The sequence below is a fragment of the Cebus imitator genome, unplaced genomic scaffold (genome assembly GCF_001604975.1).
Source record: "Cebus imitator isolate Cc_AM_T3 unplaced genomic scaffold, Cebus_imitator-1.0 Scaffold410, whole genome shotgun sequence".
NCBI lineage: Eukaryota > Metazoa > Chordata > Mammalia > Primates > Cebidae > Cebus > Cebus imitator.
This window is the reverse complement of record NW_016107725.1, coordinates 1,007,275-1,020,781: the sequence shown is the minus strand read 5'-3', so window position 1 is coordinate 1,020,781 and position 13,507 is coordinate 1,007,275. Positions and strand designations below refer to the sequence as shown.

The 13,507-nt window shown below is 54.0% G+C and overlaps 1 protein-coding gene across 3 annotated transcripts in view; it reads left to right on the top strand.

The window, feature by feature from the left end:
* FAH (fumarylacetoacetate hydrolase) overlaps positions 1–13,507 on the top strand; it is a 33,556-nt gene that overhangs the window by 14,416 nt on the left and 5,633 nt on the right. For all 3 annotated transcript variants that reach the window (XM_017509196.2, XM_037731591.1, XM_017509197.2), the window contains exons 6-13: positions 496–593; positions 696–748; positions 3,618–3,717; positions 4,492–4,622; positions 6,535–6,610; positions 8,649–8,695; positions 11,354–11,455; positions 12,263–12,380. In XM_017509196.2, the coding sequence (XP_017364685.1) occupies positions 496–593; positions 696–748; positions 3,618–3,717; positions 4,492–4,622; positions 6,535–6,610; positions 8,649–8,695; positions 11,354–11,455; positions 12,263–12,380 (725 nt within the window). The remainder of the gene's footprint in view (positions 1–495; positions 594–695; positions 749–3,617; positions 3,718–4,491; positions 4,623–6,534; positions 6,611–8,648; positions 8,696–11,353; positions 11,456–12,262; positions 12,381–13,507) is intronic.

Below are 13,507 nucleotides of genomic sequence, written 5' to 3'. Positions count from 1 at the left end.
TTTGAGATGGAGTCTCGCTCTGTCGCCCAAGCTGGAGTGCAATGGTGTGATCTTGGCTCACTGCAATCTTTGCCTCCTGGGTTCAAGTGATTCTCCTGCCTCAGTCTCCTGAGTAGCTGGGATTACAGGTGCACGCCACCATACCCGGCTAATTTTTGTATTTTTGTAGAGAAGGGGTTTCACTATGTTGGTGAGGCTAGTCTTGAACTCCTAACCTCAGGTGATCTGCCCACCTCGGCCTCCCAAAGTGCTGGGATTACAGGCATGAGCCTCTGTGCTCAGCCCAGAATTTCCTTCCTTTTTGAGGCTAATATTCCACTGTATGTACGTGCCACTGTTCGTTTATCCGTTCCTCCATGGATGAAAACTTGTAAGTACCTTTTAATTTTTGAGCCACCTGTAAATGGCAACTGTTTCTAATTGTTGAAGTTTTAAGGTTAACTGACAACATGTAACACCTCTGATGCCCTGCATTCTCTGGCCTTCCTTTCTCAGGCTGCACTTACCAGTGGGCTACCATGGCCGTGCCTCCTCCGTCGTGGTGTCTGGCACTCCAATCCGAAGGCCCATGGGACAGATGCAACCTGATGACTGTAAGTGACCCAGTGTCCAGGCCCTGCTGGGGTCCCCCTCTGTTCCCACGCGGTGAGTTCTGTGGCCCACTCACAGCAGCCTCTTTTCTGTTGTCATTCCAGCGAAGCCTCCTGTATATGGTGCCTGCAAGCTCCTGGACATGGAGCTGGAAATGGTAAGTGAGCTTGGCATTTTATTGCCGCGGGATCCACAGACATCTGGCGGGAGAGCCCCCTGGGGTGGCTGCCTGCGCCATGAGCCACCCAGTCCTCTCCTCAGCCACATCGGCAACCGCTCTGTGTCCCCACCTGGCCATCACAAGGACGGTCAGTCCTCATGACTTGCAGATTCTGTATTTGAGAATTCACCTACTTGCTAACATTTATTTGTAGGTCCAAGATTAATTTCACAGAGTTTTTGTGGGCACGCGTGGACATGCGCAGAGCAGTGAAAAATTTCAGCTGCCTGATGGGCACCTTACACCCAGCTGAGGCTGGACAAGTTGTCAGGCAGCCTTCTCGTCAGCCCACGCTGTAAACACGTGCCCTCTGTGGTCTATTCGGTGCCATGTTTTTGGCATATCTGTGCTTTTCTGGCAGTGTTGCTGTTTGTTTATAATGGCTCCAAGTGTGGTGCTAAGTGCCACCCAGTGTCCCTGCCATAGGAAGACTCTGATGCGCCTTATGGAGAAAATGCGCGTGTTAATGAGCTTCATTCAGGTGCGTAACAGTGCCGCTGCCTGTGAGCTCAGTGTTCATGAATTGACTGTATCAGCCCCACTGCTGGGCCCACACAACCTCAGAACTGTGGTCACTTTAGGGCTGCACACTTTTTTAAATTAAACTTTTTATTTATTTATTTATTTTTATATATTTATTTTTTGAGACAGAGTCTCGCTTTGTCACCAGGCTGGAGTTTAGTGACACGATCTTGGCTCACTGCAACCTCCGCCTCACGGGTTCAAGCAATTCTTCTGCTTCAGCCTCCCAAGTAGCTGGGACTACAGGCATGCGCCACCACACCCAGCTGATTTTCATATTTTTGGTAGAGATGCAGTGTCACCATGTTGGCCAGGATGGTCTCGATCACTTGACCTTGTGATCCGCCTGCCTTGGCCTCCCAAAGTGCTGGGATAACAGGCGTGAGCCACCGCACCCAGCCAAACGTTTTATTTTTAGGTCATCGTAGACTCACATGCAGTTGTGAGAAATGATACAGAGATCCCAATACCCTTCACAGAGCCTCCCCCAGTGGCAACGGCCTTGGTAACCATGGTGCTCTATCACAGCCTGGATGTCGAGATGGACAGTCGTTCCCACTACCCATGGATCCCTCATGCTCCAGGGCTATTTTTCAGAGGGGACACTGAAATCTGGGCAGCCCCAAGCTGAGGGGACGAGGAAAGTGATGGGCAGGAGGAGCTGACCTGGAGGAGGGAGCCTGGCAGTGTCTTCAGGATCTGCTGGATAGTTGGATGCTCAAGGGTGGAGTCAGGCTCCTTGTGGGAAATGCGGACAGGCAGATGGAGGGGCTTTCCCATAGTCAGCACCTGCAGCGTTAGGTGTCGCCTCAGGGAGCTCTGAGTGCCACGTCACTGACAGCGTAGAGGAAGCTGCCGTGGGGCCGCCGAGGCAGGCTGAGGCAGTGGGAAGGCCCAGCTGGTGGAGGCAGGCTAGAAGGCCCTTCCACTTCTCTGGAGCTCCCTGCCTCTCCTGGGCTTCCCTGTGATTTCTCTGGATTCAGTCCAGAGGAGGGAAATGAGTGAACACTGCCGAATTGCCCGCGGGTAGCAGGGCACTCCCTCTGCCTCCTCCCGCCTTAGCCAGGGTGCCACGTGAGACTTCAGGAGGACTCCCAGCTGAGAGTCACCAGCGCAGGGCATCTGAGCCCTGGTTTGGGGCCACGCTCTTCTCTCTGGGAGAACTAAGGACTCTGCAGGCAGACGTGTCACCTCTGCTGGTCCCTGCTGAGAGGGGGAGAGAGAGTCAGCATGTGGAGAAATGGTGGGGACGGAGAGTAGGTCACCCAGACTGAAGGTCATGGGATTCTCCATAAGATAGCGCCTTTGGGTTCTTTTCTTTTTTTTTTAATCTTGATGGAAATTTTGCAATGTTTAAATACTGACACAGAATAAATAAAATGGTGACTAAGTTTTGCAAATGTCATGGCTGGGTCTATGTGTTTTTGAAGGAGATGTTCCCAGTTTCTTCTTTCGAATGGTGTCTGGCTAGTCTGTTCGTTCATGGGCATCGTGTTGGTGCCGTTTTTCCTGAGAGGCCGTGGGATGATGGATCGGAGTTAGAGGCCGTGGGCTGTGTTCTGTCTGGCACTATTTGCTGCATTAAGGAGGCAGTCTTTTGGTTTTTCATTTTGAAAATTTGTATTTTTTATTATTTTGTATTTTTTGAGACAGGGTCTCACTCTGTCACCTAGGCTGGAATGCAGCCGTGACCTCCCTGGCAAGCAATCCTCCCACGTAAGCGTCCCAAGTAGCTGGGACTGCAGACAGGTGCCTGGCTAATTATGTTTATTTTTTGTAGAGGTGGGGTCTCACTGTGTTGCTCAGGCTGGTCTCGAATTCCTAGGCTCAAGTAATCCTCCCACATCAGCCTCCCAAAGTGCTGACGTTACAGACTCGAGCCACAGTGCCTGGCCTGGTTTTTCATGACACGAATACAAACCTTCATCGTTTCAGTTTTACAAGCCCCACGTAGCTGTCAGGTCTTAAAAGGCAAAGCCTGTAATGGGCGAAGAGGAAAGAGCAGAGTGGCCTGGGACACACTGAAGGAAGGAGGGGAGGCTGCTGTGGAGCTCAGGGACCTGGAGGGAGGGCCGGGGGTGGGAGCAGGGCACACCACGGCAAGCTGCTTTCCTGAGGTGGCCACCTGACCTCTGACTTAGAAACACAGTGGGTTCCTGCCAGGCCCCTGTGGCTGTCCTGGTCCATGGCTGGAGTGTGGAAAACCTGACCTTTGCTCTCTAGGTGACAGGTGACCTGGACAGCTGATCAGCTCCAGATTCTAATGAACTCTCCCCCATGTCAGGCTTTTTTTGTAGGCCCTGGAAACAGATTGGGAGAGCCGATCCCCATTTCCAAGGCCCATGAGCACATTTTTGGAATGGTCCTGATGAACGACTGGAGTGGTAATTACTGACCCTCTGCTCCTATGGAGTTGAGCGGGAGGAGGCTAGGGACTTGGGACAATTTCATAGCAGCTGAAGATGTGGCGCTGGTCCAACGTGGCAGGTGATGCGGTGGCTGAGAACGTGGGTTTGGGTATCAGGCAGACTTCCAGCTCTAAGAACTCCCTCCGAGCTCCAATCTCCTCATGAGTGGAGAGGGACATGGCCGACACCGTAACTAATATTTACTGAGCACTTACGTGTCAGGCTCTGTGCTTAACACCCTACATCTATCCTCCCACTGGTCCTACACGGTATGTGCCGTATTATCATTCCCATTTTACAGATGAGAAACTGAGGCACAGAGAGATTTCAATTAGTTGTTGAAGTAAGATTTGAAGCAAAACGGTCCAACGTCTCAGCCTGAGCTCTCAGCCCTTTGCCGCACGTGGGGGGAAGATGGCACCGGAAGCTCCAGGAATTGTCTCTCTCATAGTTTGAGGATGAGCTTTCCTGCCACTTCCTGGGACTTTTGGTGCCATCTTCCTCCCATGTGTTGCAAAGGATCGCCATTTGGCCATCCTTCTCTTTGCTGTAACCTGGCACAGTGCCCTCAAAGGACCTCTGTCCTTGGTGTTGAATGGTCTTGCCCCTTGGTCCTGGGGCAACCTGGCTGGGCTGAGCTTTGTGGAGAGGGCTGTGCTGGGTGCTTTGCTCCTTGGTCAAGGGCGGGGGGGGTCTTGGGAGAGGCCCTGATCAGCCTTTGTAAGTCCCGCGTCTGCCCTTCTTCTGTAGCGCGAGACATTCAGAAGTGGGAGTATGTCCCTCTTGGGCCATTCCTTGGGAAGAGTTTTGGGACCACCATCTCTCCATGGGTGGTGCCCATGGATGCTCTCATGCCCTTTGCTGTGCCTAACCCAGAGCAGGTAAGCACACTCTCTGAGGAAGCCCCCAAATCCAGCCCTGCTGCCTCGGAGGCTGTGTGCCCACTGAGTGGACATGCCAGGCATGCAGACCTGCATCGGGAGGGAAGCTCTGTGCCCACGGCATGCCCACAGCAGAGTGCCGGGCAGTTTCTGGCCACAGTTACCTCCAGGCAGCCCTGGCATCATTCTCCTTTATGGTTTCTCCGACCCTGGCACGGTTCTTGGAGGAAACACAGAATTTTGTAACCTTGAGAATCTTCCAACACCAGGGGAACTGACCAACGGGTGGAGAAAGAGTCCTTGCAGGAACCAGCATGGCACAACCTCCCAGGGTGCCATCAAATCATGTTCTGTGCAAATGCAGGAACCAGCATGGCACAACCTTCCAGGGTGCCATCAAATCGTGTTCTGTGCAAATGGCGCCGCATGGAGCCCAACTCTTAGAATACAGTTTGGAGCCCCGCAACGGGGGCGTCCCGGCAGCCTCTGGTTCCCAGCACCCCTTGACCCCATCTCAGTCCTCCCTTCTCAGCCTGTGGCAGTCTGCCCCACTCCATCTCTGGCAACGCCTGGCCAGAGTCACCTGGGACCCGATAGCAGTGCTGTGACCTTGTGTTCCCTTCAGCGTGGACTTCCTGTGGCCCCTCACTCTTGTTGACATTCCCTCACCCCTTGGCTTCTGGCATGTGACCTGTCCTTGTCCTCCAGTGTCTCTGGGTCCCCATGATGCCCCTCTCCAATTCTGACCTCTCTGTGGGGATCCAGGCCGAGCTCCCAGCCATGTGCACGTGCTCCCTTGAGCAGCTCCGCACGCACGTGCTGGGGGCCTCTCCCACCACCTGGGACAGCTCCCGCACCCACGCTCCTTGGCCTCTGGGGTCATCTCCTCTTTGCTGTGCCACAAACAACCTGAGGTCTTTCCCTGCAAGCCAGTTCCAGCGGCGTCCCGTGGGGCTTTCACGCTCGGCCCTTGCTCTCTCCTCGCTTCAGGACCCCTGCCCACCGCCGGCCATTTTCAGTCCCCAGGACTTGATTTCTCTGTAGCCAGCAGTGGGCTTGTCTAGTCTCCCTAGGGCTGCATGGCCACAGCCTCTCTCTGCTTGTCCTCCAGGCCTCTGCCCTCTTCGGGGTCTGTGGTCACCGGGCTTTGCCCTGGCCGGTGATGTCTGGGCTGCCCCTTCCTCCGTGCCCGTCTTCCCGAACACATTTATGTCCAACCATTGCTACTGTTACCCCTTCTGAACTATTATTTACTTAACGTTTTTCTTCAGAGTGGCTCCCAGTTTAACACTTAATAATATATTAAGAAGGGAGCTTTCTATTCCTACTGGCCTCACTAGCTGTACCATTTCATAACTATTAAAATCACCAAAAACGATCTCACATCCCACTGTGACTCATGTACTATGCTTTGGAAAACACTGCTTTTGGCCGACGGGCAGACGCTCTGGCCCGGCCATCCAAGCTGCCCCCTGAGCTGGCTCCAGCAACAGCCGGGTCTGCCCGCCTCTGCTGTGACCCCTCTTCCTTCCAGGGCCCTGGGATGCCCTTTCAGGCCCCTGCCTTTCCTCACAGGCCACGCTTAGTTCCCCATCTCGGCCCATCTGCCGCCCACCTTCCCTTAATCTCCCTTCGAGTGGCTTTTAGGGACATCTCTGGTTAGGCTCCTGTGACCTTTGACCTGGTGATACCCCTTCCATGGCGGATTTTCCTGGAGCCCCACAGTATGATCCCCCCCCACACTGCCATCGAGGGATGCAGTGCTGGGTCCCTGGAGAGGGAACGCTCCTGCTGTCTCAGACCCTCTACCTGGGGGAGCAGGTGCTGCTGGGGACTCGGCTGGTCTGGGGCACAGCCCAGGTGACCTCAGCCCACCTGCCAGTGACCTCTGTGCTGTGCTTTGCCCTCCCAGGACCCCAGGCCCCTGCCGTATCTCTGCCATGACCAGCCCTACACATTTGACATCAACCTCTCCGTTGCCCTGAAAGGTATGTCATGGGAGGATTGATGTGACCAGGAGCTCTGAGGGCATGTGTGCCCGTGTGCCTTGACCCGAAGGCTCCTGAGCTTTGCCACGGGTGGGGGCACATGCTACAGCCCTGGAGACTGCATGGCTCTTCTAAAGGAAAGAGGAAGGGAGGGGATGCCCTTGTGCTCACTGGGAGCCTCACTGGGCCCTCAGGGTGTTGGCCGCTCACTCAGGCTCAATAATAGGGCTGAGATCGGGAGTGCAGGACCTCCGTCTTCCACGTCAACCCCCTCTCCAGCCTCCCCAGGGGCTGCCTGGCCCCTGCTCACATACCCCCGCTGACCCTCACTCCTGTGAGGGTCTATTTCATTGACTGCCTGTTTGAAAGCCTGTCCTTGTGGGTCTGCTCGCAGGAGGCTTGGCTGAGCCCCTGGGGCCACACAGAGCTCGAGCACAAGGCCCCCGATCCCCTCCCTGGGCCAGCCCTGAGAGAGACAGGGCCCACCCCTCCCTGTGGCTGCTCAGCCCGGCTCCTCGAACAGCCCCGCAGGGCATTGGTGATAAAGAGACTGGCTCTGCAGGCCGTGACTGCTGCTCAGCTGTGGGACTTTGGGCAAGTTGCCCAGCCTGTCCGTGTCCTCATTTGTCATCTGTGAAATGGGATCATAATGGCCTTGATGTCACGGTGCGTTGTGAGGGCCAAACGTCAATTCCTGTAAAGGTGTAGGGCAGGGTCTGCACCTAGGAAGAGTCAGGTGTCACTTTCCAGTCCCACGGGGGCCCTCAGGTAGGGAGAGTTTGCCTTGTGGCCACACACAGACCTCCTAGCCACCCTCTGGCCACGCCTCCTTTCATCTCCATCCCTTTCTTCCGTCTGCACATCCCAGGCTCTGCCGTGTCTGTCTCATTGCCAGTTCCAGGGTCTCAGCCCTTCATGAGGCAGCTCCTGGCAGGAGGCTCAGTACCCTACCAGACTACGGAGCTGTCGCCGTGGGAGCAGGACGCTCCACAGAGGGCTACCAGCCTACTGGCTGCCCAGGCCCTCTGAGAAGCTGTGCTGGGCCTCTCTTTCACTTTCCAGGTTGGGAAACTGAGGCTCAGAGAGGAAAAGGATTCACCCGGTCCACCTACCTGGCTGATGGCAGGGCTGGGACTCATCCCAGTGTCACGAGTTCTGGGCTGGCCTCCTGCCACCCGTAGTGTGTGATTGGAGTGTACTTTCTGTCTGGTTTCATTCTAGATATTTCTTTCTGGCTGCCTAGAGCTGAACCCACCCGGGGAGGGCACTGGTGGAGAAGGGACAAGATTAACCAGAAAGCGCGGTGTCCGGAGATGTAGTCCCACATGTGTAGTTCTGATGTCCTGAGTTGGGATCTGGGCGAAAGGGTCTGGGGAGGAGCAGCCTTGGGGGACCCAGACCTTGCATGGCTGAAGAGCACACCTGTTCTGTGCCACCTCAGAGGGGAAGTTAGGACCAAGGGAGGAAGCCAGGTTTTGAGGAAGTGGAGGAGCTTTCTACTTCTTAGTGCTGTTCAGAAGTGGAACAGCACAGCCCGGTACCTTGTGTGCGTGTAGTAGGTGTTTAGTAAATATCATTTAGTACATTGTGAAGTGGCACGCTGCCCATCTCTGGAGGAGCTTGGCGGGGGACAGATGACCCAGCTATCCAGAGGGCTCCTGAGGGGACAGAGGTTATCCTCCATCAAAGATCACAAGTAGCCTTCAAATGGCACGCTATCTCCAGTGGATCTGTGGGTGCCAGGACCATTGTGTTAAGAAGGATTCTGAGGCTACATCTGGACCCAGAGCAAATGTGCGCTGTGATCAGTTAATGGTGCCTGCTGTGGGCGTGGGAGGAGGAGGTGATGCCTCGTGTGCATGTATTGGCCAACCCTGGACATCCCGGCTCTGATGTCCTAGGAGCTGATTGTTTCACAGACTTTAAGTGAAATCCCGTTGGACAATGGGAAGCTTCAGCCACAGAACAATTCTTTTTTTATTTTCCTCCCTGATGAATGGAATTAAGTCTTCATTGATAGTGCTTCTCTTTCCAACAGGAGAAGGAATGAGCCAGGCGGCTACCATATGCAAGTCCAATTTTAAGGTGAGTTTTGACACTGATCAGACTGCTTCTTAGAATTGAGGGGAAGAGAGACTTTTCTTCCTGGCAGGAACAGGAGGAGAGCATTCCTTTTGGGATGTGATGATGGTTCAGCCTATGGGCCTGGAGCTTTCACGGCCTGTCTCCTTCAGGAGTGGTCACGAGGTCACAGAGTTCTCTCAAGATAGAGGCTGCATAAATATGGCCAGTGATATTCTTGGGGGACAATAGGTGTTCCTGTATAGGTCTAGTCCCTGGTTTATCCTGTCCTGCCAGGGGCTGTATTGAGGAGAGTGACTTATTTTTTAAGTGAACTTTTAACTGAAGCATAGTACACATTGATAAAAATGCACACATTACTGTAATCCCAGCACTTTGGGAGGCCGAGGTGGGAGGATCACTTAAGCCTAGGAGTTTGAGACCAGCCTAGGCACCATAAAGAGACCTTGTCTCTGCAAAAAAATTAAAAAATCAGCCGGGCATGGTAGCATGCACCTGTGGTCCCAGCTACTTGGGAGGCTGAGGCTGGAGGATTGCTTGAGCCCGGGAGGTTGAGGCTGCAGTGAGCTGTGATCACGCCACTGAACTCCAGCATGCATGACCGAGCCAGACCCTATTTCAAAAAACAAACATTAAAAAAGTGCGTATTACACACGTACAGCTTGAGGGATTTTCCTAAAATGAACATGCCTGGGCAGCCAGCACCCAGCTCAGCAATGGGAAATTTTCAGCACCTCAGCGGCCCCCTGGGCCCCTCCAGGTCACCTCCTCACTTCCTCCAGCAAAGGTCACTCCTCTCCTGACCTCTGTTTCCCTACATTAATTTTTTTTCTAATTTTCAGGTTTGTAGAAATGGAATCCTACAGTAGCATGTATTCTTTTCTGGCTGGCTCGTTTTAGTGTTATATTTGTGAGATTCGACCCTGTTGCTCTTTGCAGTAATAGCTCATTTTTCTCATTGCCTTATAGTGTTGCACTGGATAAATATTCCACAACTTTTTTTTTTTTTTTTTTTGAGACGGAGTTTCGCTGTTGTTGCCCAGACTGGAGTGCAGTGGTGCGATCTCGGCTCACTGCAACCTCCGCCTCCTGGGTTCAAGCAATTCTCCTGCCTCAGCCTCCCGAGTAGCTGGGACTACAGGCACGCACCATCATGCCCAGCTAATTTTTGTATTTTTAGTAAAGACGGGGTATCACCTTGTTGACCAGGATGGTCTCGATCTCTTGACCTCGTGATCCACCTGCCTCGGCCTCCCAAAGTGCTGGGATTATAGGCATGAGCCATCGTGCCCATTCACAACTGACTTATTTTTTAAGTCACGTCAATGCCACAGCTGATGGACATTTGGCTGTCTCCATTTTTTTGGCTGTCATAGAGTTGCCGTGAACATTTTAGTACACACCTTTTGGTGCACATATATGCACATTTCTATTGAGTCCAGCAGTAGACCAGCTGGTCATACGGTACACGTGGATTCCACCTAGTAGCACTTCCAAACAGTTTTCGGAAGTGGTTATACCAGTATATACTCCCCCTAGCAGCGTGTAAGCATTTTGCCTGCTCCGCATCCTCGTCAGCTCTGGGGGTATTTGCCTTTTCCTTCAAACCATGCCGGGGATAGTGACTTTGGTTTGCATTTCCCTCATGACTAATGAGCTGGGCATGTTGGTCATCTGTTTATTATTCATTTGTTTCCTGACCTTTTGAATATCCTCCGAAGCACTGTATTCCCAGTTCCCCTAGTTTCCCTTCTAATGTAATATTAATCTGGGTTCCTCAGGCTCGTAAGAAGAAATAAAGGGGCCTCCTTACGGGGACTTGTGGGCAAGAATCCATCTCTCGGGTTTCCGATGCCGGGATGTGGCTGTAGGAATGTGGATGTGAGAAGCTGTGGCCTGGGGCAGGTGTGGGCATGCTTTGCCTCTGAGCGTCTCTGTGGGCACGTGGTGCCTTGGTCCCCTCTGTCCACAGCCTGACCTCCCATAGTTCTCCCTTGCTCCTCGGCCTGCCCTGATACGATGTTTGAATCATTCAACTCCGTTGCCCAATGTTCATTCCAAGGCCTGGAATGGGAGAATGGGAGTGAGGTCTTTGCTCATGAGAAGCCTCTGCTGTGGTGAAGACTTAGGCCTTCCCCACGCAGGACTGGAGGACGTTCCCAGGGCAGAGTGGAGTGTTGTACACACGGGCATGTTGTGGGCTGAGGGACTGAGCAGCGAGGTCAGCCCTGAGGGGATGCTTCCTGGAGGAGGTGGTCGGGCAGGCTTGAGGTAGCCGAAGAGCTGAGGTCGGAGCTGGTGAGGGAGATGGCAGAGCTTGGGGGAGGCCTCTGGGCAGCTCTCCAGGAGGACAGCATGTTCTTGCTCTCAGGGACTGAAGAGACCTGGCTGGGGGAGCTGGGGACCAGGGAGAGGCTAAGGAAGGCTGTCGTGAGCAGGGCGGGCTGTGTCTAGCAGCCTCCTGGATGCGAGGCTGAGTTGCCTCCAGGGTGCCGGGCTGAGTTGCCTCCTGGGTGCGAAGCTGAGCTGCCTCCTGGGTGCGAGGCTGAGCTACCTCCGGAGTGCCGGGCTGAGCTGCCTCCGGGGTGCTGGGCTGAGCTGCCTCCGGGATCTGAGGCCAAGCCTGCAGCTGTTCATTCCACCTGTGTCCATTGCCCGCAGTACATGTACTGGACAATGCTGCAGCAGCTCACTCACCACTCTGTCAATGGCTGCAACCTGCGACCGGGGGACCTCCTGGCTTCTGGGACCATCAGCGGGCCGGTGAGTACCCAGTTGCACTGAGGGCTGCCCACACAGAGCATGCCTACTCCCCACACAGCCCCGAGGGCCCTCAGCTCACCCTCAAGAAGGGATTTCAGGCCCGAGGTGGCCATGGCTCACAACTCTGTCTTCCTCATAACCTTCCTCTCTGGGTGCAGGAGGGGCTTCTCATCCAAATTCAAACCTAAAGAGACAGTGTGAGAGCGGAAGCCTGGGTCTGTGCCTCCATAGGGGAGCATTGCAGTGACACATGGGGAGGAGTCAGGAGATGGCCTTTGTGTCTTGGTTGTCACCATCTCACACTGTACCCTCCCAGGGTGAGGTGGCCGTGCGGCTGTGCCCCTTCCCACCCACCCGTCCCCCTGTAAGTCTGCAGGAGTCGCAGAACCTTCAGAGATGTGTCTGTCACTCCCCAGGGGGCCTGGCCGAGCCCTGTTGTTCCCAAAGCTGAGGCTTCCTGGCAGGCGGGTATTAAGGATCATGGGGTCTGGGCAAACTGCAGCCTCCAGAGCGGGGGTGGGGTGGGCACTGCAGGAGGCACTGGGCACTCTGATCGGAGATTCCCTGATTCCTAAACAAGCGATGTCACTAGTGAAGGAAGAACGGGCTGTCCCCGCAGGAAGAACAGGCAGAGTTCCAAGTCTCGAGGGTACCTCTGCAGCAACCCACCAAGGCCGAGGCAGGGTCTCTGAGGGGCATGCGGTCCCTCTGCTGCTGCTTGGGACTCTCAGGTCTTGCTGAGCAGGGTCCATGCCAGAGCCAAGGCATACATTCATGCCACCCCTTCTTCCCCTTCCTGTGATGAAGGAACCAGAAAGCTTCGGCTCCATGTTGGAACTGTCGTGGAGGGGAACGAAGCCCATAGAGCTGGGGAACGGACAGACCAGGAAGTTTCTGCTGGACGGAGATGAAGTCATCATAACAGGTGAGGGCTGCCAAACCCGCGGCTCAGCTTCCTCCGTGCCCGCCATGCACTGTTCTAGCCGCGGGGCGCTCCCGCCTGGCCACAAAGCCATCTGTCCTAACGCATCCTCACTCTGCCTCCCAGAGTCTCTGTCTGCTTGTTCTGTCCTCCACAGCTGTGGCGACCCGGGACGTCAACCGTGAGTCTCCCCAGGCCAGAAAGACTGCAGACATTCTGCTTGGTCTCCCTGCTCTCTGAGCAAAGTTATAAAATACTGGCAGGTTCCTCAGGGTGTAGACTTTGCAGCAAACCCCCTGTGCAGAAACTCAGTGGCCTAAGACTAGGATCAAGGAAGGTTCAGCTGAGTTAGTGACTGAGGCTTCTCAGCAGCCCATTCGAAGGAGGCGAGGGTGCCTCTTAAGTCTTCTGGGGATGGGGGGCGGGGGGGCATTCTGCCTACCACATTTTCCTAATAGAGGGGAAGGGCACCATAATGGTTGGGAAAGAATCAAGTTGAACTCCCAGGTAACCCACCAGCTGTGTGACCTTCATTAAATTATTTAACCTTTCTGAGACTCAGCTTTCTTCATCTTTAATTTTTTTTTTCAAGACGGAGTCTTGCTCTGTCACACAGTCTGGAGTGCAGTAGCACAATCTTGGCTCATTGCAACCTCTGCCTCCCAGGTTCAAGCAATTCTCCTGCCTCAGCCTCCCAAGTGGCTGCGATTACAGACCTGCTAATTGTGTATATGTCAGCTTCTGTGCTTAACTAAGCTTGTAATAATTTCCTAGTATATCCGGCTAATTTTTGTGTTTTTAGTAGAGATTGGGTTTCACCGTGTTGGCCAGGCTGGTCTCGAACTCCTGACCTTGTGATCTGTCTGCCTCGGCCTCCCAAAGTGCTGGGACTATAGGTGTGAGCCACCACACCTGGCCTTCCTTATCTTTAAAATGGAGCGAATACAATACTTAACCTCACAGCATTGTTGTAAAGATGAAATGAACTCGTTTGTTCCCTTAGTAGACATTTATTATTATTTTTTTTTTGAGACGGAGTTTTGCTGTTGTTGCCCAGGCTGGAGTGCAATGGCGCGATCTCGGCTCACCGCAACCTCCGCCTCCTGGGTTCAAGCAATTCTCCGGCCTCA